General features: G+C 32.2%; 4 protein-coding genes across 4 annotated transcripts in view; 1 reads left to right on the forward strand and 3 right to left on the reverse strand.

Moving 5' to 3' along the window:
• The window catches only part of LOC124939158 (1-aminocyclopropane-1-carboxylate synthase-like), a 6573-nt gene extending 5545 nt beyond the window's left edge, over positions 1-1028 (reverse strand). Inside the window, exons 1-2 of the mRNA XM_047479665.1 lie at positions 870-1028; positions 628-648 (exon numbers count right to left, since the gene is read on the reverse strand). Coding sequence (XP_047335621.1) covers positions 628-648; positions 870-1028 — 180 coding nt within the window. The remainder of the gene's footprint in view (positions 1-627; positions 649-869) is intronic.
• Positions 1029-1124: 96 nt separating this feature from the next.
• Positions 1125-2733, forward strand: LOC124939159. Its single transcript, XM_047479666.1, has 3 exons — positions 1125-1133; positions 1189-1235; positions 2235-2733. Exons 1-3 carry the CDS (start codon positions 1125-1127, stop codon positions 2731-2733), a joined length of 555 nt encoding a protein of 184 aa, XP_047335622.1.
• A 449-nt stretch (positions 2734-3182) lies between these two features.
• On the reverse strand, positions 3183-4696 carry LOC124939160 (UDP-D-xylose:L-fucose alpha-1,3-D-xylosyltransferase MGP4-like). Its single transcript, XM_047479667.1, has 2 exons — positions 4253-4696; positions 3183-3860 (listed from the first exon to the last, which is right to left on the reverse strand). The coding sequence occupies exons 1-2, from the start codon at positions 4694-4696 to the stop codon at positions 3183-3185; spliced, it is 1122 nt and encodes a 373-aa protein (XP_047335623.1).
• Positions 4697-6329: 1633 nt separating this feature from the next.
• Positions 6330-17320, reverse strand: LOC124940202 (brefeldin A-inhibited guanine nucleotide-exchange protein 2-like). The gene is made up of 11 exons (XM_047480686.1): positions 15954-17320; positions 13872-14189; positions 13327-13672; positions 12817-13239; positions 12448-12740; positions 11203-11476; positions 9981-10480; positions 9565-9886; positions 9155-9491; positions 8381-9069; positions 6330-7231 (listed from the first exon to the last, which is right to left on the reverse strand). Exons 1-11 carry the CDS (start codon positions 17144-17146, stop codon positions 6632-6634), a joined length of 5295 nt encoding a protein of 1764 aa, XP_047336642.1. The 5' UTR covers positions 17147-17320; the 3' UTR covers positions 6330-6631.
• Positions 17321-27190: the final 9870 nt, after the last annotated feature.

A 27190-nucleotide genomic window follows, 5' to 3' on the forward strand; every position in this document is an offset into this window, starting at 1 on the left:
AACTTAGTTTTGACATTTACAGGTTTGATTTTCATTTCTTTTACTATTTATCTGCTGGAAGAAGTGGGTGGGAAACAATAAGTGATTTCTTTTAGATCTTGTCTTGTTTAATACTTATTATTGACATGACATGAACTTCTACTGATATTCAAATTGATTTTTTGGAATAATCAACTTCTGGGTTTCAGTTTTTTATGGGGAAGCTGGTGCAAACTATGCCTTAGACTCTATTTTAAATCAATCTAGTTTAGTTGGATTCTATATTCACATGCATGCTATTACACACATAAATGTATTTGTCATATTTGATTCACAAATTAATAAGAATAACTGGTTTTATACAGTTGTGGTTATTTTGGAAAACTAGAAATACAACTCATATCTACTAATTAACAGCTAAATTTTAGTTATTTGGATTCATGGTTAGTTCCTTGGCTTCTTGATGTTCCATGTTGTATTATAGACTACAACATAGGTTTTGAAGTGTAAGTTGATCAAGTTAATGTAATGTCTCCAAGATTCATAAAGGAATTGATCTTGACTTGGATCAAAGTGGATGTAAGGTTATTCATATCCAAACCACTATAACTCTTTGTGTGTGTTCTCTAGTCTTCATTCCATTTCTTCTATTTCTCGAGAGTATACTCCCTTGAAACACAACACATGGGTATCAGAGCACTATTGCAAGAAAAGGAAGATTTTCTTACTTTGCTTTCTGAAAAATAAGACATCATATGCCTTCACAGGAAAGAACTATTTTGGTTTTTGGACATTTAAAATGAGGGCCCTGCTAGTTCAACCAATAGTTAAAGTAGCTCTTGCATTTGTTGAGAAGATGTCGCCTATTCTTCTAAAATGAAAAGAGATACATCCTTGTCAAGGTTTGTAGTGTTCTCATCTTCAGCCTTAAAGACAAGATACTTAGGTGCACAACCTGTTTTCATTGCATATAGGGCTCCTAGGAGAGTTGACAAACTCTTGGTTAGGATAATAAGAGTGTATTGCATATTTCCAGAAATCCTATTCATCACAAGCACACTAAACCTATCAATGTAAGATATAATTTCATCAAAAAAATACGGATTCTAAGAAAGTTAACATTTTGAAAGTTCATACTTCGGAAAATGTGTCAGGTATGTTAACAAAAGCAATTTCTTAAAACTAAGTTGCAACATTGTCTTGATCTAGCTAAAATTAGGAACTGGAATTATGTTCTTGATGGGTTCTAGAACATGGTACCCCATAAGTTTATTCAAAAAGATGAATATGTAGGATTACCTCTTTTATGACGTTCATAATTGTTTTGGGCAATCTTTCTTCTCCATCCAATGATCAACTTAAGTTTATTTTGTTAGACACATCTAAAGAACAACCATTTGATTGTAAAGATTACCTTTCCAATCAATTTGATGGAGGTTTTAGTTGGAAACTTCACAATTACTATTAGTACAAATTGTGCATTTGCTGTTGGAATGGATGCCATAGAGAAGTTGTTAACTATCTATCAATTCAACCATGAATAGATAGATTACTTTGAGCTAATGTGGATTATTATATTTTTGGGTATATTATCTTGATCAAATAAGTTCCTTGTACTAGTGATTGTATTACAAGAAGTTGTAATTCACTACTACTTTGTTACTACAAATCTTAACTTAAAAAATATGATTAAATCATTCACTAAATAGTCTACTAAATCCTTGGAAAAACTAATTTTATGATGAGAGAGTCAACCTGGACCTTTTGTTGTATCCTCTAAAAAGTAATAACTTTTATGTTTGGTTTGGTTGGGTTGATTTGGATTTGGATTTGGAATCCAATTCCAATTTTGTTGTTTGTTTTATCATTCAAACTAAGTAAGTAGAATTGGAATTAAAATGTAAATGATTTTTTAATCTTTAATTTTAACCTTCCCACTTAATAATAATTGCAATTCCAATTTATTTTATATGTCGACTAAGCTTTTGTCCATCAGGCCATGCGTCGGATCGACATTGTTTCAAATGTCATTACATGCATTGTTTGTACAACCCGTCAATATTAATATGAAATGTAATTAAATAAATTTCTTAAAGAATTATAATCTTATGTTTGTTTTTCAAACATAGGAAATCAATTGAATCCAGTTCTTATCAAATTTAAATTTTAAATTTTAAATTCTAACAACATTCAAATGCTAATTCTACCAAAAAAGTCATGAAATGTCTTAATTATCTGTTTATCCTTTTTTACAGGGATGACATTGTGTTCAAGGATCCACTTAACACTTTTTCCGGCATCAACAACTATAAATCAATCTTTTGGGCTCTTCGATTCCAAGGTAGGATCTTTTTCAAGGCATTATGGTTCGATATCATCAGCATTTGGCAGCCTGACGAGTCTATTATAATGGTTCGATGGACTGTTCATGGTATACCACGAGTGCCATGGGAGACCACCCGTGGTAGGTTTGATGGTGTTTCAGAATACAAGCTCGATCAGAAAGGAAAGATTTACGAGCACAGAGTCTACAATATTGCTCTAAATAACGGTCCGCCTAAATTCAGAGTATTATCTGTCGAGGATCTAATTCAATCCCTTGGATGTCCATCGACACCAAGACCAACCTATTTCGAGATTTCTCCCTATATGTTGAACCTAGAATCAGTTGAAGCGAGTTTTGCTTGGGTTAAGAACTCTTTAGTTTCTAGTTTGGGATTTAAGATGAAGAAATCAAAGCAATCACAAGGTTAGTCGAATTTCCAAACTTTTTTGGCTAATATACTATGACTTGTATTATATGTTGTGCATATACGAGGAATGCTAAAGATATATGTTAAAGAGTCGTATGATTTGTATCTCTCTTTTATGTGTATAGGATATTTGAGAACCTGAAATTTCTCAAGGTCAAAAGAACCATTTTATGTTAACTTTGTATAGTTAGTTGAAACATCAATATTTTGTAAAGAAATTAGAGTTTCGAAGGTTTAAACTTAATGCAAGGAAAAAAATTCAAAAAGAAATATGCAGAAAATGAGAATCAAACTCAGGAATATTATTGTTTTTAAATGATCGAGACACATACAGGCTTGGTAGGTAATAAAAAAAAATTGGTATGGTACAACCCTCGTATAGATCTGTCCCTAATTATAAAACATTGAATTTATTGAATGATGTGGAAATGATTTTAACTTGATAAAAATTTAAGGAGATGATAGATCACCAATAGGGGATTCAATGAGATGATCATGGATCAACCAAAGACCATATTCTTGAAACCTTTTAATCTTATTTTGAAATCCAACAATGTAATTGTTATGAATAATGGCTTGCTTTCCTTTGTTCTGTTGAGCCCAAGTCTTGTTCAAGAAGAACACTCCCCCTGTTGGAAATGCTACTTGAGGAAGCAAATACATATCCACTTGTTTTATTGTTTTCATTAGGGCAAAATTAAAAGCTGGTTGATCATTAGCTTTGTTATTCGATGTCCAATGCTCGTCTAGAATTTCTTCTATCCATTTCGATATAACAAGCTTTGCCCCGACAGTTGGATGCAAATAAATGATGCAACTGCAGATGTTGGTGCGTTTATCGCGACCAGGTGGTGGTAAATTGTGAGCATGATTCAATGGTTTCACCTGCATAAGCAGCAGCAAATTAAGTAAGGCTAACTTAAATGAAATAAAAATAAAAGTAGAAGAAGAGTAAAAAATTAATACCTGATCTGTGTCATCTGAGAAGTAGATGTCATGGTTTTCCTGAAAATAGGGAAATGGATCTTCCACCCATACTAAATCAACATCATTATACATTACACTGTATCCCAGTTCCAATATTTTAAGAAGGTGACGTGGCCTTCTAGATGTGAAATTGTAGAATCCCTATATATAACATTCAAATTATTAATAGTTTTTTCTTCTTTAAAGAAGTTAGCACGATCTTCTAATCTTCATTTTAATTTAAAAGTGTTCTCTTCTCATAGCGATGAATCTCCATCTTAACTTAAAGTGTTTGAAAACTCATAGTTCGGCGATAGAGTATAAAGATTCATGTATTCATGTCCGATTCGAGTCATGTCACGATATTGAAATTAATGAACGCATTGGTTCACTAAAAATCTTGATCTATAGTTGGACTTGAAAATTGTATTGACTATGACAAAAGAACTACAATAACAAAAACTTGTTACTAATCATAACCTAAATTTGACTTGAGTTAATCAAAAAGAAAATAGGTAATTAAAACAATGATGAGTAGAAGAAGTACATAGTACCTGAGATCCATAGTTATGAGCAGACTGAGAATCAGGAACAGGAGGAATAAGAACAGCATGACCAGGCCATCTTTCATTAACCTTAAAAAGTGTTGCATAATCCTCAGCAATCACCAAAACCTTGTCATGATGTTTCTGTCTCTTCACACTAATCAACCAATTATTCAACAACGGCCAATACGGTTCGCTAACCGTACACACTATAACCGTTTTATCCTTCTTCCCGGCCACTCTCTTCAACGCCTCCTCCAATCTATAATCCTTCCATTCAGAACCAGAATAATCAATAGTAGTAGTAATAGCTGCAGGCCCTATGTAAGGTATGAACACTCCAACTATCAGCAGGAGAATAGAAGAAGTTGACATTAGTAGTATCATCATCACCCATCGGCTGCTGAAAATCATGGTGCTCTCATGTGGCCTATTCTTCTGCTGTGAATTCATTTTTGTAAAAATTTTGTTCTTCAATTTGATGATGATGATGAAGAAGAGACAAAATCTCAAATTTATATATATAACAGGTTTTGCAGTTTTGGATCTGGCACAAATATTGATGATATGAACATGCATGTTTAGTTTTGCTTAGGAAAGATTAAAGGGGGATGGTAACGTGCATGGGGCATGGAGTATGAGAAAAGATAATTCTTTAAGGCCTCATGATTTAATTCAATCTCATTTGTAATTTGTAAGCAATCAAATTAAGTCAATTATCTCATTCATACCATTCAAACACATGTGAGAACACTTTTGACATTTGAAATGTGAATAATTAATTAAGGATTAACTTGTTTTGAGAATTTAATAGTTCGATGAGACTTGAAATCATCGCATTCGGACATCGTGAATTTATTTTTTGGGGAGATGGAAACATCCCACAAATATAGATAAACCGCATTTATATGTTGATGCTTGATAAGAAAGGTCGGGATAATTAACCCTATTAATGTGCGCTTATTTCGCAAAAGTTGCACATTTTTTCTCTTACTTAGAGTAGAATGTCAAAAGGAATAAAGTAAGTTTTGACCTTGAAGCATATTTGGGAATCTCAATTCTGAAGCATTGATTTATAATTGTAGTCATTCTTAATTAATTTGTCACAAATTCAAATTAAATTATTTTCGCTTAGTCAATGCAACTTTTACATGAATGACTCCAATGGGAGATTATCGTTCTCTAGTTTGTTTTAGAGTAAACTTTTTTTTTCATCGATTAAGCTTTCATTATATTTAAACAATTTATTATATTAATTCTGAATCAACGATAAAAAGTGATTTTTTTTGCTAATTTGCTATAATAGGATTGTTTTTATAGGTATGATCCTCATGTTTTCTGATCATAATATAATTTTTAACTTTTATTTTTAAAAGATTATTGTGATTTTCAGCATAACAATGTAATCTTTATGAATTATAATTTTGAACCATGACCAGATAAAATTTAATTGTTTCAGTATAATATATTTTTATAAAGGAAGCTCAAAATGTTTTTTTTGGGTGATGAACACAACGAGTATGGACTTAGGTACGTAATTAACCAATTTTAACTTATTTCAAACATTCTCATTTATTAATATTTTCTTTTAAAAAAATAGAAGGAATTCTAGAATAATATTATACTGATAAAAAAAGAAAAGAAATTAGCAATTCTTGTATATGCAATTCAAATTATCATAATTTTAACTAGTTGAAGATTTTCTTCTAAATGAACGTTTTAATACTTTAACTAATTATGTTAAAAAAATTAATTTACAACATTTTAAAAAATATAACAAATTCTCTTTTTTTTTTTTTTTAATTAGCCTAGTACATCACACATATTTTTAAGACATTCAAAGTATATCAAAATTATGTAATAATATAAATTCTCTCAATTTTTTTTAGTCAGGGCATAAATCTCGAAAAAATACATATTTAAACAAATCGTTCAAAGCCAATTATAATGTGGAAAATTAATTATAAAAATAAAAATGATACTTAGAATAAGAAGACATGTTTTATCCATTTAAAAAATGTTTCAAAACACTAAAATTGTGATATTTCTAATTAAAAAGTTCAATCATTTACCATATTGTTTTCAATAAAAATAGAATATGAGAGCTCAATATAATAAACCATATAGTCTAAAATCCAATTGTCACTGAACTTTCCTCCCTCAAAAGATTAAAAGGGCCAACATTTGCCTCATAAGACCTGACTAGTTATATATTGCACAAAAGAATTCCTTTGAAAGATTATCAAGGTTACAAAGATAAAATACTAATCAAACCTTATGAAACAAAAATCACAACAAACAAACATCATTATTACCCACTCCTAGACAGACTATATATATCGTATATGAGAATACCGAAAACAAATGCTCAAGAAAATATACCTTTTTTTAACATGATCGGAGCAAAACAGGACCCACAGATAAGCTGAGCATCTGGCTAAGTGCTATCTGAACTTCACTCGAACCATGTTCGCAACGAATCAATACCGACATAAGTGGGAAGAAGAGAGGTAACTGCTTCTCAAACGATGAATCATTCAGACAAGATACAGTTTGGAGAGTCGAAACGAGAAGAGGACCACGAGCAGCCAATTCTCTCCTCTTATTTGAGCTTATAGGAATAGACCAGTTAAGCTGTTTACCAAGAGGCTTTTCTGCTGCAACGTCAATGTAGAATTGCAAGACCTCTTGACAGATATCCACAAGGTAAGACTCGACTTCGGCCTCGTTGTAAGTTGGAGGAGGTCTGTCTATTGTAAGGTTTTGAAGTAATGTGAGGCAAATTTGATAGGATTCGTTTTCGAGGCGAAGTAATGGAGGGTCTTGTAGTTGTGTGGCGGGACCTAGTAAATGTAGTTTTACTCTTAATGTAGAGTCGCTGTTGATTTTGTGAGCGTGTATGGCCACGGTATGGATAGCTTCTAATAGGATTACAGTATTCTTAGATGAAAGATTATGTCTGAACATGTTGTAGATCTCCATTATAGCCTGCCAATATTTGATAAGCCATCAATGAATAAGTGACAATCTTTCCATAATGTTTGCTAGAATCACTAGAAAACACGATCCCCTCTTCTAGCCTAGTGGCAACAAGAGGTGGATATCCCCCAGGCCTCCATGAGGTCCTGGGTTCGAGCCCGTCAGGCGGCAATTTCTGCGCCTGGTTAATTGGTTAAGTATGTTTGCGGACTATGTACTTAACCCGCGGGGATTAGTCGCACTCCATAGGAGCAGCGGAACCCAGCGTTCTCAAAAAAAAAAAAACACTTTTCAAATAAAATTTTGAATTGGGGGCATTATGTATTCATGGCCGGCCCTAGGGTAAGGCCAGCTATGCGGCCACCTAGGGCATCCCTCCCACAAGGGCACCCAAAATCAGAAAAATAAAAATTAGTAGCACCTAACAATGTTTGAACTATAGGTCACTATGTGTTAACATAGCTTCTAACCAACTAAATTATGTTACTTTTGTTAAAAATAATACAAACTTATTAATAACACAAAATAGAACTAGTAAATTAAAAAAATATATATATCTATTTTTTGCTTAAGGCACTGCTCCTCATGGCCACTACTGTATGTATTTACTTTATACGGTTTTCTTTAACAATAAAGGATCCCACAAACATCAACATACCTCAAGTGTCAATAACAGGGATCAAGATACAAAAACATAAATAATTTTTTTAATTTGTCTCTAACTAACGGATCCATGTACAAAAACAAAAGATTTTGAATTTGTCAACTAGTTTAGTTTTCAAACGTATCTGCATCTAGATCCAGATCCAAATTCATAAACAAAAATAAAGTGTTTCCATAAACATCAACATACTCATTAGAAGACAATAAATCCAGATACAAAAAATTATGAATCAGATGCACGTTGTTTGAAAACTAAATTTAGTTAGAGACAAATTGAAAATTTTATTTTTGTTTTTGTATCTGAATCAATCGGATATTGACATGTGAGTATGTTGACTTTATTGTTAAAACAACCGTATACTCATAAATATTTGGTTTTTCATAACAATAAAAGCTCCCACAAACATCAACACAGCAAAAACAGTTTTTAGACTCTAGTTCTAACATTCCTTGATACCCACAGAGAATACACAAAAGAAAATCAAGAGCATTTACCTGTATCAACAAAAGCTGAACTGCAGCTCTGCACTTGGCATCAGATAGAGTAACATGGAACCCATTCCTTCCCGAATTCTCAGAACTGTCATCCGAAATTTCGGGACCAGAGGCTTCTTCACCCTCTCTAGTCAGTTGTTCTTCACTACCTGAGATCTGCTTACCATCTATATCCATAACGAAAGAGAAATCAGGCAGTGTTACTTTAGCCGCTTCTTTTAGCGACGTAACCACTTCCAGCCACTTCTCATCGGAGAAAAGATCACCTGAATTGCTCATCAATCGAACAAATGCAGCAATTCCAATACCAGCTAGATTTTGATGAGGACGTTCAATGAAGCTCACTAGTAACATGAGTACTTTCTTTAATAGCGGATTTACAGTGTCGTAGAACTTAACGAAAAGATCTACGACTAATTGGAGGGCCAATGTACAAGTCTCATAAAGCCATGAATCATGGTCAAGCTCGCCATTATCACCATTGATGATCTGATGTTCGGATGAGTTCCCACCGGAAGGAACAATTGCATGACGTACATAATCAAATATAGGGAATAAGACCGAATCAAACACCCTTTCCCATAAAGGTAGAGAAAAATGATGACCATGTTTGCGTAATGTGTCGAAAAGCACATGGAGAGCACTTTCTCTGATTTCAGATCTTGGATCAAAACTAAGTTCGGACAACCCTGTTTGAAAACAAAAAGGAGAATAGAAAGTTAATTAAAATTAATAAATACAGTTCCCAAATAGATATATTATGTCATTTCTAACCAGCCAATAAGGGGAACCAGAAATAGAGATGATCATCCTTTACTGACAGTTGACCATTTTCCTCTTTTTTGTCTTTTCTTGTTTGAGGTGAAGATGAGCCAAGATCTCCTTCAGCAAGTTTTGCAGCACAAAACCGGAGAAAACCAATAGCATTTAAGCTAATATCTTTATTGAATCTGTTGTTGGTGAATGCGATCAAGCAATTCACACAGTCCGTAAAAGTAGTAGTTTCAGTTTCCGTGATATAAGGGAAATAGTCTCTCACAATCTTCTCAGTAATTTCAAATGCCAACAGAACAATGTTCTTTCGATCATCATATGCTGCTGTTGTAAATACCTGAAATCAATTAATTGTGATAGATGTTAGTTTCTTAATTTTCAGCCCATAAAATAAATAACTAAAGTTTTACCATAAACATGCTCTTCCAGCCTGACTTGACATTATTAACCCGTGAGAGGACCATCTGAGAAACACATCTGACGATCAATTCACGGATCTCAACAGCATTACTCTTTCGCATGACAATCACAAATGGCTTCATGAACTCATTCTGAAAATTATAGTTGGCCAATTCTTCTCTATCCAAGAATTTCATGGATAGCTGGCGTAACAAGTCCATTGCAAATATTGCAATTGAAAGGTTCTCAGAACAGCCAATTGTAACAAAAAAGTGTGAGAGAACATGAAAGATTCTCGACCAAACAAGCCTTATTCGGTTCATGTTGTAGTGCCTGTTTGAATAAAAGAATCTCAGATGGAACATCCATGATGGTATCGCAAAAACAAAATTGAAACAAAATCTCCAACAGAAAACTTGAAACATACGCAAACTCTACTATTTTAGTAAGGCTGAAAACTCGGGGATCTGATGTAGACCGCAATTCTTCCATGGAAACCTTGCAAAGAGCTTTGGCGAAGTCAACTATTGCCTCGCTGTTCAGATTTTGACTCCTGATGAATATTCGGCTCATTTCACCCACTTGTTCTAACATATTTAAGTTCGAAACCAAATTATGCATCTGTTCTGATGTAATGCCAGCTGAAGCATTGCCTCCTATACTAGCACTATCATATGAACCCCTTCTAACCACATTAGCTGCATATTGAATCTTTCCAGGTCCTTTGTTCTTTAAGACAGGAAGGATATTGGACTTGGATTGGGTTGATTTATCAAACTCCTTCTGATGAACTGCAAAGAATGTAGCATCTGGTGGGGTACCCTCTCCCAATAGATGTAAATGTTCAAATCTAGAAACACATGTCAGAATATGCTCCCAAGCTTCCTGTAAATAGTTACCCTCTTCATCTGCTAAGGTTATTATTGCCTGTTGAAAGAAGAAAGTTTAAGTCAAACCTACTTTACTCTAAAACTGTGCTGAACCATTATGAAGGTGATGTGCAACATAATATCCCTTTTTACAATAGAACGTGATGAAGGTGTCAATACTTAGATGAGAAGACATGGTGACATTAGAATCCTGGCCTAAAAGGAATAATTCCCTCTGGTGTGTTTTGCAGCACCAATATCGAACAAAATTAAAATAATTACATGGGATCTATAGCTGTTGATTTATATACCTGTTTCCCCAAAAGAAAACAGTAGAATTTGTGTGTACATAAGGCCCATTTGAAAACATGTATTTTTCTTTTTATGTATCTAGAGCTATTTCCATATACAAAATCGTGTGGAAACAAAATATAGTTCATAATTTATTTTTGTTTCCTTAAGAACTTCTACAATGATAGGGATATTATAAGAAAAGGGCAAAATTGTGGTTTGTTTCCATAACGGCTTAACATGGTAGAATGAATCATGAAAATCATTTTTTAGCATCATTCTATTTTTGTGAAATGAAAGTTGGAAATCAGAAATAACCTAGCTTATGTTGCATGTAAAGAATCAGCAGCAATGAGGAACCATAGTTCAATTACATAACCACAGCCACAAGGATGAGCGTGGTACATAGTAATGTAAGCTTATAACTAACTCGTAAGGACGTGTTCAGTTCTCATCAGATGGAGAGGCTATAAACAAAGAAATACTAACCTTTATAACATCTATATTTTTCTGTTTGATATCTGCCGGAGAGTGAAGTGAAGTAAACTTTGCTAGAGAAGTCACAAAGGCATCTCGATGAGTCTTCATGGACATGACTGCTGTAACATGGATTCCATAACGGAACCCTTCAAGACAGTGAGCTATCACTACCTCGTCATCACTCTGATCAAGAGGAACACTGAATGCAGCCAACATTGGAGCCCAACAAACCTCAATCATGAATTTGAGGATCACAACATCAGATGCTGCATAATATACTGACCTACAAATCCCCAAGCCAATCAATATTAAATGTTAAAATAAAGTAGAAGAAACTTTAATTGATAAATTAGGTGATTACAATGAAACCCGACATTTATATAGACAATACCATCGCTAAGGTAAAGAATTTAAAAATATTTAATCTAGACTCCATCATAAAGACAATACCATCCCGAAACTACAACTGTTTGATTACGATATTGCGAAGAGATGTACCATTTATACTAAACTATGATAGTAAAAATAAATTAATTCAATTTAGAGCTAAAATAAAGTATAAAATAACAAGTCAATACAACTTAATGTTAAATATGCTGAATAGCATCTAGAAACATGTGTAAAGATAGTGTTCTCAATACTTAATTCAGCGCATTAATTTACTATTCAATAATCAGCATCTAATTATCAATTTTATCAGACAAATTCTAAAGCAAAATATCTCCAACACTCCCTTCAAACCTATGTTAATAAACAACCTAAAATAACCTGGGTCAAGAACAGCATATCAACATGAAAGACATAAGGCCCTTGAACAAGTTTGGGAAACGAGGTAAAGGATCTAACAAAGAGCCATGAGAGTGGCAACAAACTGAAAATGTCCAAGAGGAACAAACATGTGTGTATATGGACAATCAACAATTATCCTTTTTAGATTCGCAAAGATAAAGGAAAATCCGACCAGGAGGTACAAATAAAATTTTATCATTTAATTAGTTTTCTTCTAGTATTTCCTATAAATTGCATTCTCCTCGTAATAGTTAGTCAATCCAATTATATGAAGACAATCTTCTTCCCTACAAAATTTCTCTGTATAAATATTGACAGAAAAAGTAATGATTTTTGTTTTTGACATACATCATCATTCTAAGAAAGTAAGGGTGTTTTAACCCACCAAGCAGTGGCAATAATAAGCTGGCTGAATATCAAGGTCCAAGAAAATTATTAGCACAAAGGACAGTCAAATTGACTTACTCAGATTTCCGAGCCTTTTCTTTAAATTGTTCTTGCACGTGCCTCATGAGATCATCACTAGTCTCCATATCTTTTTCTTCCCCTCGTTTACTGATCACGATGTTCAATATACTATCCAAACCTAGAATTTTGTTAGAGATTACAGATTGCATTTGTTGAGGAGCTAACTCATGTTCCTTCATTTTAATCTCATTCCTGGATATTCGGTCAAACAACAATCTCAAATACTCTTCAGGTAGATCTTTCCCATCATCTATGCCTCGATTATTCTTTATAAAGTCTTCAGCTGACATCTGCGGGTTTTGATGACAATGTGAGTAAGGAATGGGGAATATAAGCTCACACACATGATATTAATTGTAGATATACCTTGTTTTTTACCATAGGGTTGTGTGCATCAGTATTGAGCATTATCACAGAGTAAGCAAGTACATATGCTGTGTCTGCACTAATGAAAGCTTTTGGATTACATTTGCAATATCGTTCAGCGAACTTCTCCATGATGCGGTCAATCTTTTGTGCCTCACCAGGCAACCTGAAGCCCTGTAGGAAAGTCCTAATAGCCTCATCAAACTCCAACCCTTGTAAAGAAAAAGAGTCCACATATGCATGCATTACTTTCAGAGGTAGTTCCTCTCTTTCCCCTAAATAGTCGCCAATTAAACTCTTGTTTAACCCAGTTGCATCTTTAAGGAAAGATGCAATTTCTTCAGCAGAGCTTCCAACTTTATTTGCACTTATCAAGAACTCAATACCTTTTTTAGGTTTCCGATTGAAAAGAGATATACCTTCCTGCCATGAATTTCAGATCAGGACCAGCAGTGAAACAAAAAAGATATAACTGCTTGACAGCTTCTGATAGTATAAAGTCAGTTTTACCTGAAGTTCAAGCTTGTATGCTCGACGTTGCTCAATTGTTGACACATCTGAAGCTTCGCTTGCAGCTTCAGATTGCGAATCAGGTCCTTCAGCAACCTCCTCCACATTTCCATTAGCCAAGGAAACAGCTCTTGAATCAGGATTTATTTCGGCTTCTTCAGAATTTCTTGAAGAACGAGGATCTTGGATCCTTAATTGCTTGTTCATCCAGTCACCCATTGATTTCAAAATAGTAACTAAGCACTTCATAGCATCAAGTTTCATGGTCTGTTCTTGAGGAGGCAACATCGTAGTGACAGTACCAGCAGGAACACCTTGAGCAGTCTTCAGAAGACCATTGACCATTCTGCAGAAAGGAGAGTGAAACAAGAAAAAATTGAAATTGCATTATTCAAACAAAAAGGTGACAGATCTCAGAAGGGAAAAAACAAGCTTTCACTACTAAGACAGTTTTGGAGATAATCTAAAACAGTGAAGAGCTAAAGAACTGCTTGTACATTATCACATTACAAGATTGACTGAATGATAATCAGAGAGGTACATACCTTTCAAATATATTAGATGAGTTAACATCACAATCATAATTGAGGAAAATATCCACCAAGATCTGCGAATCAACACACAGCTTCTCAATAAACCGAAGGACTATCATCTTCTGCTGAAAATTAGGTTGAGCAACATTTTCAAGAACTCTTAGGACAATCATAGGGAAGAATACTCCAATCTCAGCCTTCAATCCAGCCCTAAATCGTAACACCAAACTAAAGAAAATGGAACAGGAAAGCTGGAAGACAATCATCAGAGATGAAGCACTGTTCTTCAACAAGGACAAACACAAGTATTGCTTGATAGCACCTAGAAACCTGATCCAACAAACATTAGAAAAGGTTTGTTAGATAGTGAATTAAAGTACATCTGAGCTCCAAGTATTCCTTCCATTAGTTGTTCTTGATTGGTCATTCATATAGCATGTAGTCCCACAAAGCACAGAAAATTATACATGTAAACCAGCCAATCAAAACAACTTGAGGACACACATTACTAATACTACATTATGACAAAATATTAGTAAGCCAGAAAGAAAAATAAAAGATATATGCTTCAGCCAAAGATTGGCTAACTAAATAAAATAAAACCAGCCCTGGAAAATTTTCAAATCAACAAAGTAGTCATTCGATATTGTGGAAAAAAAAAGGTAGTCACTACTCACTCAATTGATACCAAAGACATTCCAGGGTTAGAGATTTCGGCTCAACCAAGGACTGAGATGATAGCACATGGAGAAATAGTATCTACAGCTTTAATGAATGTAACCGATGCATGGCTTCGGTGATGCCGGCAGTCACCTCCAACCAAGAAGCGGTCACCATGTCACCCATTGGATAATTAGCAAAGAATAAATATTAGAATTAAATAAGTATTAGTTAGCAGTATCCATTTAGAATTAGGATCTAATTATCATTAATTTGAGTTAGGAGATTCCTATATATACAAAGGCTTCTAGCATAGGTTCATGCATCAATGGACGTATTTGTTATCATATTTGATGATCTATATTATTATCCGAAAAAATTTACATTTGTTATGTTTGTCAAAAATCACAGTAATCTAGTAAAATAATTTGGATCATGATCTATAAAACAATTTGTATATCAAATGAAGCCAAAATCACATTATAATATGGATCATGATTTAAAAAAAACATCTTTATACCAAATGAAACAAATAATCACATACAATAGAGATCATGATCTAGAAAATAATCTCGCTCATGATCCAAAATACAAACTTCTATCAAAGGAAAAAGTTACTTTCAATTTTAAATTTGGCGATTTTTCAATGGGACAGTGATTGCATCAAATTGTGACAAGATACCCGATTCCAAATAAAAAGTCTTTTTCTTTTCTTAATTCTCAAGGTTTTTCGCCACGTCACCCATCAGGATAATTAGCAAAGAATAATTATTAGCATTAGATAAATATTACTTATCTATTTAGAATTAGGATTTATAATTACCATTAATTAGAATATGTATATAATTAAAGGTTTCTAGCATATGTTGTAATTCATTCATTAATCAATAAGTCTATTTTCCCTTCTCTTGGCTTCTCCTCTACTTCTGCCCTAATAGTAATAGCCAAACCCTATCATCATTTCATACAATTAACAACTTCAGCAAGGATAATAAGTTTGATTTTGAGAATCGATGATGTAAAGAAGAGATAGATGAATAAGAACTATTCGATTGAGTTCAAGTTCTTGAAGAGAAAGATTATAAGCTGACGTGTTTATTATTGAATGCTTTGATTGATTACATTGTATCCTATTTATAAGGTGATTGACTAATCCGAAATTAAAACTAATTAGGAGAATAATAATCTAATTAGGAAAACAATAAAGTTTGGCAGTTGGTAATACTTTATCGATGTAAACTCGTACTTTAAGGGATACTTATGTTGCCAACTTCAGTGATTAAAAACCTCTTTATCTCCTGACAACTTAGTCTAACATATCATTGAGAACAGAACATGAATTTTGATAAGAATAACTACTGGTTTATATATACTCTAGCGCACCAAGACAGTTTTTTTGTAATATTATAGAATATATATCATACATAAAAGTACCTCTCACTAGTCCTGAAGATATCCCCGGCATTCTCCAGCAAAATCTTAAGCAACTCCAATGCTACAATCTTCCCACGCATTAGTTGTGGATCAGCCAATGCCTCCTTTGGAGGCGTCTTCATTGACAGTTTACAAAGTGCTCGAAACACCAAAAATGCATCCCTTCTCAACTTATTCCCAATTTGAACCTCCATATCATCATCCCTCTCAACCTCTACATCTGCCAATTCCCCCTTCCTCCCCTCCAAGGCTGTCTTGTACATGCTAATTTCCCAGTACTTTGCATCCAACATATCTTTATCAGTTGAATCTAACAAATCAGCCGGATTTGTTGACGCCACAGTCGCTCTCGTTTCAAAAGCTCCATCATGTACCCATGTCCCTGATTTCCCAGGCGTAGATGGATTCAAAACTCCATCAATATCCTGCATTATCTTAGTGATAAATCCCTGTACGAACATTGTGGTTGATCCATCCCCATCAGTCTTCTCTGGCAGATCTATCAGCTCTGCAACAACAATTGGCTGTACTGGCACAGTTAAGGAATCGGCTTCCATTCTTCGGAAAACAATGAGAAGCATCTGAATTAGCGATGCTTTAGCCGTCGTTTGATTAACCTCAGACTTACTCCCTAAATATATATCGTAGCAGGTCCGCACCGCGAGTAGCAAGCAATCCCCATGCATTCGCAGGGAAACCGAAGTAACAGAGGACAAAAGAGTCTTGAGCACCAGCAATTCAATTGCCTCATCGCCTAACTCGTGGCATTTACACACAGATTCAATGAGCTTCGACAGTAACTTTGCTTCAGGACCTCCTGATGTGTCCACTTCACCACGGAGATAGCCATGAGCAATCAGTTTCTGTATGCAATCAAGAGCTGGATCGGCGATCTTGAGAGTTCCAGAAGAACATGCCTTAATGATAGGACTAATAACGAACTCCGAATCGGCAATGGAATACTCGACGGGACCTCCGTCGTGGATAATTCCGGGAAGAGATGAAGCGTCATAGTCTAATTGTCTGTCCGGTGAGCTAGGAGTCGACTTGTCTGGAGAGGATAAACGATGAATCACAGATTTACACTCATGGACGAGCTTGGAGTGTTTTCTCCATGATCCATTCTTGATAATCTTCTCTAGTGCAGGGATAATAAGTTGGTTCAAGCGTGAATTGACTTCATTAGAAGCCATTCCCGGTGATAGAACTCAGATCTGGTGCCGGAATTGTTCCCTGAGAGGTTGAAGCGGCGATGGCGATGGCGGTGGCGGTGGCGGTATCCGTTGCAGGTTGGTTGACTGTAATTGAAGTTGAAGGAGAGAGAGCTTTGCCCTCTATGGACTCTTCTTCCCCCGTTCCCCGCTCTGTAATTTCTTTTAATATTATTTTTTTTATCTGTTTATGGATTTGAGGAAAAGCTTTGACTCTATTAAGAAGTAAGAACAAGTAAACTCATGTTTAATGGTTTAATTATGAGTTTCCTTTTTCTTTTCTTTTCATTTCTCTTTTTTTTTCTTTTGGAAAAAAAAAGAAGAACTCACAATTATTAATTAAACCCTAAACAATTCCCTCAAATTACAATAAGTTCTTACACATTGGATGAATAGGACGAAATGGCCTTAAAAGATAGGATTATTTAATTTGTTGACCAGCGCAAAAAATTAAATGCGCGGGTGATATCTTTTTTTTTTTTTGAACGATTTTGCCCTTGTCGCGAGACACAATCGGCATTCGCGAGACGCAACTGGCAATCGCGAGACGAAAACAAAAAAAAAATCGTCTCGCGATTACCGGTTGCGTCTCTCAATGTGAGCATTTTCGTCAAAAAAAATAAAAGTGTCACTAGCGCATTTAGTTTTATGCGCCGGTCAAAAAGTCAAATATTAGCATCTTTAGTGTCATTTAGTCAAATTTCCCTTCTTGGGCTTTGTTCGGCTTAAGATTATTGTAGTAACCTAATAAATAATGATTGGTTATAATTTTAAGGAGGTGAGAATATTTTTGGTAAATTACTTAAAAGTATTAATATATAATAATAAAATAGTAAATAGTAATTTAAAATAAAAGGTATTTTAGTATTTTGGATAATGAATTAAGTAATGTAATTCAGATGTTTGAGTGAGTTGAGTTATTTAAATAACCTAAACTGAACAAGATCCTAGTTTAAGCCTTTAATTTTGAAATTTTGAAATATACATTTTTATCTCTTTTTTCTAAATATTAAATTATTAGAATACAGTTGTGGGATACTTATTAAATGTTAAAATTGTAATGGTTTGAGTCTTATGTAATATAATTTAAAATTTGAGACTTATTTTATAAAATGAGTATAAGTTGGAGATTTAAATAGTAATTGAGTTATTTAACTTAAGGGTAAATAAATCGACTAAACTGTTTAAACCGAATTCATTAGAGTTATTTTTACCAAATCGATCTCAATGGTTTTGTAGGTTAGTTTAGCGTTACTAAAAACACTCAAATTGTTCCAACCAACTAAATATTTTTAAAATATAATATTTAAATAAAATAGGAGTAAAAATTAAACTTTAAACCGATAATGATAAATAATGTATTAGTTACGACACATCTTTAAAATAATAATAACGAGAGAATATAATAAATGTAAAGATATGTTTAATAAAAAAAATATATTAATATAATGCATTTTTAGTCTTCATTAATTATGATATATCTTATTTGTATTTGTTTATATATGAAAATATGTATGGGTTGGTGTTGATATATATAATTTATTTTAATAAATTTGTCAATAGATCAATCAAACCGATTTTTAAACCGTTTAAATCGAATCGGTCAAATTAACAATTCGATAATTTGAAATTTAATAAATTGACGTCAATCAGTGGCGGACCCATAAATTTTTTCTTGGGGGGCCAAATACATAGTAACGTAGCTTTTTTTTGCAACCAAATAAATGCATTTTCTAATTAAAATTTTACTTGGTAATTACATAAAAATACTAACAAACACAATTACAAAATACTAATAAGCACAATTACTAAATTATTCTTGTCCATGAGTCGGTACAAAAGAAGACAAATTTATTCTATGATATTTCATTTGTTAAAAATATTGCAATATTGGCTCATTTTCAATTGTTGAGAAAATATTTTTTTCAACATATACAACTAAACTATCATTCATCCATTCATCTCTCATTCGATTATGCAAATCAGTCTTCACGGTTTTCATTGCAGAAAATACTCTTTCAACGGATGCAGTTGCAACTGGTAAAACTAAAGTCAACTCTATCAATCGATAAACCAATGGAAATACTATATGTTTTTTCTGTTGCAACCAATTTTTGAGCAAAAATTCTCAAGTCTTCAATTGAAGAAAATTGAGGATCATCCCGCAAATTAAATAAATAAGCCCGAAGTTGTTGTTTTAAAAATAAATAATCTCTGCTTGTGAAATCTTCGGAATAAAGTTTGGCAAGACGAATGAGTTTACAAATATCAAATTTGGAGAATGAATTTATGGGATGAAGACATGATATGCAACCAAGTAATTATGTATTAACTTCTGAAAAACAATTATTCATTTCTTGCAAAATCAAGTCAACAACCTAGCATTAAATAATAAATAATAAATAATAAATAATAACTATTAATAGATAATAGATAATAAATAATAACTATTAATAGATAAGAAATAATATTTATTATACATGACAAAAAATTTCTACACGATAATGATGAAGATTAGTGATGAGTTCCCCTTTTCCTCTTCGCCTACCATTGCTATCAATTATCATATGCTCATTCATATCAAGTATTGAGATCGAGTGTAATTGACAAAAACTGTTAACTTGGTCCAAAATATCATGCCATCCATCTTCTTTAAATTTTTGTAATTGATTTTTCGAACTCGCAATCAATGACATTACTTGAACTATATTTTGATCTCCTCTTTGTAGGCAAAGTGATAACTCACTTGTAATTCCCAATAAATTTTTCATCAAATGCAACACAAAATTAAATTCATAAAAAACTAACTATATAAAAAAATATGAAAATCTAATTTAATAGATTTCAGCCAGTTTTATGAGATTATAAAAAAAATAAAAAATATAAATAAGAATAAAAATATAAAAACGTGATAAACATATATTATCAAGTGAATAGACACTCGAGATTACGATTATAGAATATTAATGCATATAAAAATAATATATCAAATTCTTTATTTAAATACCGAACAAAACAAATTTAACTATTTTAACTTGTTTATTAATATTAATTTATATTTTCTTATAAAATTTTGAAATAGTTTAAAATTAAGAAATATAAAATAGTTTATAGATAAATTATATTTTAAAATGTGATAGATAAAATTAAAGGTGAGGGCAATGTTTGATCACTTGACGTCATGTTCACCTTCCAGTTACAAAGCCAACTAGACTAAGAGTTACTTATCAAATATATATATATATAAAAACAAATTATTTTAAGGTTGGGGGAGGCCCGGCCCCCTTGTAGGTCCGCCACTGACGTCAATGGTTTGGATGTGCATTTCGGTCAATAAACCGACTAAATCGAACCGCTTACACCCAAAATTTAAATTGAAAAATAAATTATATACGTTGATCCATTTGCAATCCCTTTGAATATATTTTCCTGAATGATATTATTTTCTCGTATTTCAAATAGTTAGTAGTACAGTAACTAATAATTAACAAATATATATATATATATATATAACCGGAAGTTCAAGTTTACAAAAATCCTAATGAGCCTAAAAATGATAAAAACACATCAGAAATTATTTATTTTTCAAAATCCCACCACAAGTTTTATCCATTTAATTGATTGACAAAGTCAAATAATAATTTTTTTATTTATTTATAAAAATTTGTGTGATTAAGAGACACAATTATAAATATTACATGAAATTAAAGAGTCTTATTTTTTGTTTATAAATTTTGTAAAACATTTCTTGACAATCATTTAATGTCAGGTCAAGAAAATTTAATTTCTTATGTTATCTTTTCATTTCTAATTATTTACATATTTTAATCGGGTAACTTATTTATATTATTATAATAATTTGCCATATTAATTTTATATTTGGAAGTTATGCACAACTAAGTTTAGATAAATTTATTTTTTTATTTTATTTTAAAATAGTTTAAGTGTCTCCTAAGAACTTCTATTGTATTGAGATAATTTTTGTATTGTTTTATTGTTCAATATTTTAAGTTTAAAACAAAATATATAAATATATAAATTACCTTTTTTAGTTACTCTCCCTTAAAAAAAGTGGAATTTTCTTTCTCAACTCTCTTTTTTAGTTTCTTTATCTATACTAATATATTGATTAATTTTTTATTACAATTAACTATTTGAAAAGTAAATTTGATTACTACTTTTATATCAACAAAAAATGGAGTGACAATAAATCTTATTTTAGTTTTTGTAATTTTCAATTAAATGATAAATGTAAAGATATTATGACAAAATTAAAAATATTTTCAATTATTGGGTTGAAACTTTTTAAAAATAATTACAGTTTAATAAATATCATTTCATTTATACTCTCATTAATTGTATCATTCAATTCAATATTTAATATATTATTTATTTATTTTAAATAAAATTATTTTATCATTATATATTAATATATTTTAAATTTTTTTATCCAAAATTCTAACTTTCTCAAAATCACTAATAAATAAGACTTTTTTAAATAATTTATAAATTATTTAAAAAAATCTTCTAGAAAACAAGGCCTTGATAAATTAATGATCCACAATATAAATGAGAATGGCTGGTAAGAATGTTCATGAAAATAAATTAATTTAGTTTTAAATGTTTTTTAAACTAATCATAAATGAAATCAAAATTATGATAAATAACATTTTACAAATATTTTATTCACAAAAGCTATTTTTATAACCAGAAATGAGTGTGATATGACGGAAAGAATGACGTGACATAATATAAATTAATGAAAAAAATAATAAAATTTATCTATGCTTTCTTTATACTTTTCTATTTTTCAACTTTCTATTTTTCAACCAATAACCTGACCTTTTGTATTTTTCAACCAATAACCTGACCTTTTGTATCCATTTTCCAATTTCTTTCCTTGTCACCCCCTCCTTTATATAGATTCTCATGCTTTTTTTTACCAAATCTAAACAGTTTATATATATAGACTGGTTTTCAAAATATATGACATGTAAAGTGTTAGAAACTTTTTAAATTTGAATAAATATTATTATATCATTTTATACAAGCATCTTTAACTTTTGTATATTCATATATTAATTATAAACTGAAAGAACTATTAAACAAGAATTTTGAAATACATGACACAATTAATAACATGAAAATCACCATTATGATGTGGTTGATAAATGACCGAAATTAGAAAGGTATTAGTCAATTTTGATAGAAAACGTCATTATTTTGAATGGTGTGAATTATGATGAAATAAGAATTAACAGTTTGTATTAAGTGATTATAAAGGTGATATGAAAATCAATATTTTGTGTTATTCTAATGAAAATGTAAATGCAGAAGTTACATGATAAAATCAATATGTTGTGTTAATCTAATTAGAATGTTAGTTTAGATTTAGTTTGACTTACCTCTTACATACACTACCTTATTTTTGTTTGAGATAAGTAAAAAATAAACTCATAATATATTGGAGTAAATGTGAACAAAACACGATTATAGTACAAATCTGATTGTGATTATAGTAAAAAACAGATTGTAAAAGGTACATTATAAGAATATTTTGTGTTATTCTAGTTAGAATGTTAGTTTAGATTTAATTTGACATCTTACATTTGTAAAAAAAGGATTTAGCATAGTTTTTAAGGGTAACATAATCATACATCTAAATGAGTCAATACATTTATATTAACATTTAATAGTTCATATCGACGTTGGAGCAGCGACTACTTAGCGACGTTCCACCTGGCTGCCAAAGTGGAAAAAAATCCACGACGGATGAGAGAGAAAAAAAAAAAAAAATAAAGGGCGCGCTTTTCTTCTGTTTTGACCAAATCATAGCCAGACTACGATCAAATCATAGCCTTCTGCTATCGAAAAGAGCTCAAAAGTACGAGCTTTAGATTTCTCTCTTATTGAGAAACCCAAATCGAAGCAGGCGACGACCTAGAAGACGACTACTGCGAAGAAGACCACCGAGAATAAGACCACCGTGAAGTCCACTATGAAGAAGACGACTACTGCGAACAAGACGACCGCGAAGAAGACGACCACCAAATTAAAATGTAATGTTTTTTTTTTACTTAAACTTGTGATTTTTTTTGGGTAATATTGGTCTGTTTGGGACGAAATGTTCCCGAATATGTCCATGCTGGGTACGAAATAGTCCAGAATATGGCCATGTTAAGGACGAATTGGTCCCAGACATGTCCATATTTTGGATCATTTTGTCCCCAACATGGCCATGTTCAGGACCAATATTCTCGAACATGATAATGTTCTGGATCATTTCGTCCCCAACATGGTCATGTTGGGGACTAATATTCTCAAACATGACCATGTTCAGGACTATTTCATCCCGAACATAATCATGTTCAGGACCATTCCGTCCCCAATATTATCATGTTCGGGACTAATTGGTCTAGAACATGGTCATATTTAGACCATTTTGTTCCGAACATTATTCTTTTTCTTAATATAGTTTCTCTCTTATTCTTTAGCTTCATGGATCCTAAAGTTGAAATAGATGATGTTCAAATCCCCAGTATTGGAATGTCTTTTCCTTCCGAAAAGGAGCTTCGTAAATTTTATAACGTCTATGCCCAATTAAAGGATTTTGGCATTTCTAAGCTAGGAACAAGGAACGGTCCAAATGGAAAACAAAAGTGGTTTTCTATCGTTTGTGCGAAAAGTGGTGCGTGCTCTACAAAGAAAAAAATATTTTACAATGTAGACCTTCCATTAAAATGAACTGTAAGGCTAAGATAAATGTTGTAGTTCGGAATGAAGGTGCTATTGAGATAACTAGTGTCTTCCATGACCATAACCATATCTTGAGTCCTGGAAAGTTGAGACATCTTAGACCTCACAAGGTTCTAGATCCAAGTGCAAAGAGAAGATTGGATTTAAACGGCAAAGATGTAATTACTTTGTCAAAAACATATCAATCACTTATAGTTGAAGATGGTGGATATGATAATATGACTTTTGATGAGAGAATCAATAGAAACTATATTTCACAAGCTAGGCAGTTGCAGTTAGGAAATGGTGATGTTGAAGTGCTATGTCAGTATTTCTATTGAATGCAAAGCAAATGATTAATTTTTTTATGTAAATGATGTGGATGAGGAAAATCGGATAAAGAATGTATTTTCGGCTGATAGAAGATGTAGGGGCTGCATATGAGTACTTCTCGGATGTCATCACATTTGTCACAACATATTTGACAAACTGCTATGATAAGCCATTTGCTCCTTTTGTCAGTGTTAATCATTATGGACAATCAATTTTTCTAGAACATAGATTAATGTCCAGCAAGGATTTAGAATCATTTATCTGGTTTTGTAAAGCATGGTTGATATTTATGAACGGACATGCTCCAAAGGCAATAATCACTGATCAATGTCAATCAATGACCATTGCAATTGAAAAGGTATTTTCGAACACCTATCAATGCTTTTGTCTTTGGCATATATTGAAGAAACTCACCACCAATTTGTGTACACATGCTCATTATAAAAGTATAAAAAATAAATTCAAGAATATTGTCAATAACTCAATCACAATCGAGCAATGTGAAGTTAGTTGAATGAAAATGATAGATGAGTTTTAGTTGGATAACAATTATTAGTTGAACTCCTTGCACGCAGAACGTACAAAATGAATTTATGTGTATGATAAATGTCACTTCTGGGCAGACATGTCAACATCTCAAAGAAGTGAATATATGAATGCTTATTTTTGATGACTTTGTTCATTCTAAAACATCCCTAAAATAGTTTGTAGACCAATATGATAGGGCTCTTAGGAGAACATAGAGAAGGATAAAAAAAATGGATTTTCATTCTTATAATTCGACTATTCCAATTGTGACTGAGTATTCATTGGAAAAACAATTTCAGAGTGTATATACAAACGACATTTTTAAGTTGTTCTAGAATTAAGTGAAAAGGTTAATGCTCTACGACACCTCCACACTTGAAGACAATAGGACAACAACTACATTTGGAGTGGTGTAGATCATACAAGGTCATGATGGAGAACATTGAAGAGATATTTCTGTAAAGGTAAACTTCACTGACGAAGACATATTTTGTAAACTATCAATGTCAACTGTTTAAGATCAAAGGACTCACATGTAGACATATTTTTGGCAATTATGAGAAGAATGAAGGTGAATATGGTGCCGACTAATTATAACTTGGACCGTTGGCGCAAAGATTTGAAAAGAGGTTATCAAAGTATCAATAACGTTTATGATTCTGATATGGGTGACATTGAAAGAAAACTGTATAACTATCCTACTCCAATGATGCAAGAGCTCCAACAAACTACAACACAATCTGATCATAATACTTCTTTTTTGGCTGAAGTTGTGAAAGAAAGTGAATGAAAAGTTTATTGCATATTCGACAACATTCGCTTCTACACCAACAACTTCTACACATACTCCTTTTGCACACACACCTTCTTCACCAACACCTTCATCACATAAACCTTTTGCATCAACACCTTATGCACCAACACCTTCTTCACATACATCTTCTACACTAACACAATTGATCCTCTCTCCCGTGTGAGTAAGGGCTAGAGGTCGACCACCAACCAAACATAAACAATTTGTAATCGAAAGAGTTATGAACAAAATGGTCAAAATAAGGTTAGTTTTTGAGATGTGATTTTATTTGGATATTTGTAAACTGTTATAAAAACTACATTAAAATGCAATTTTCATTGTCTATTGTATTAGGGAAATATGACAACATCAGTAATAGTGCATGATTAAGCACAACAACAACAATGGAATGATCCAGTCTCGACTAAATATTCATTCACATCAATTTTGTCCTCTCAAACATATCCCGAAGATAATGCTTGTGGGAACAACATTCATCGAAGATAATATTATATGTTGTAATATAACACTTGTGGGGACAACATTGAACGTTAACGTTTTAATGTAAAAGAAATTACAGTTCAGTATATAAGAAATTACAATTTAGTATACCATTTCTTTCTGAACATGATCATGTTCAGGACTATTTCTTCATGAACATGATCATGTTCAAGACCATTTCTTTCCGAACATGACCATTTCTTGCCGAACATGATCATATTCAGGACCATTTCTTCTCAAACATGACTATGTTCAGGACCATTTCTTCCTAATCATGATCATGTTCGGGACCATTTCTTCCCGAACATGACCATGTTTAGGACCATTTCTCTAGAACTTGGATATGTTGGGACCATTTTTCTAGAATATGGACTATTTTCAATATAATGTATTAACCAACTAAACATTCTTTGTAATTTTCAATGTAAACATATGGTATTAATTTACAATTCATTTCATATATAATGTAGCAACCAAACAATATTACAATATTGCAAATGGTATTATTTTACAATTCATTTCATATTTATTTTCCAATAATGTAGAAACTCTCTTTTATTTTTTAGGAAATTGGATCCTAACATTGTTCACTTTTGACTTCAGGAGCGACAAACCATATTTTATCCTCAGCGACTAAAATACTACTTTAAACTTCAAAAACACAAGTTTCAACAAGTTAGTATAGATAATTCTCAAACAATATTAAAACTATATTACTTACAATTTCTTTGTTGTTAATATCATGAAACAGTGACGTTTCTTCTCCTGTAAATGACCCCATTTTCCACATACATTATATTCCACAATCTATTTTATTATCACAATCTTGCCAATAAAATTTCATAATATTTAATGTGAAGTCAGTTATTAAAGTGGTGATTCTCGAGTCAATAAAAAATATAAACATAAATGTGAAATACAAACATTTTTAGATAGAGAATTTCATATTATTACCAAGGCCTTAGATGTATTATATTTTTCCTCCCATTGTAAATCTTCAGGCAATGATAGGTTGTCAACTATTTGAATTTCTTTTTTTTGGTTGATACAGTACAAATAATAATGAGAATGTTCTAAAATAGGGTACATAATCTGCAAAACAGAACCAATTTATTTAAGATATCATATGGTTAGGT

The sequence above is a fragment of the Impatiens glandulifera genome, chromosome 5, assembly GCF_907164915.1.
Source record: "Impatiens glandulifera chromosome 5, dImpGla2.1, whole genome shotgun sequence".
In the NCBI taxonomy this organism is placed as follows: Eukaryota; Viridiplantae; Streptophyta; class Magnoliopsida; order Ericales; family Balsaminaceae; genus Impatiens; species Impatiens glandulifera.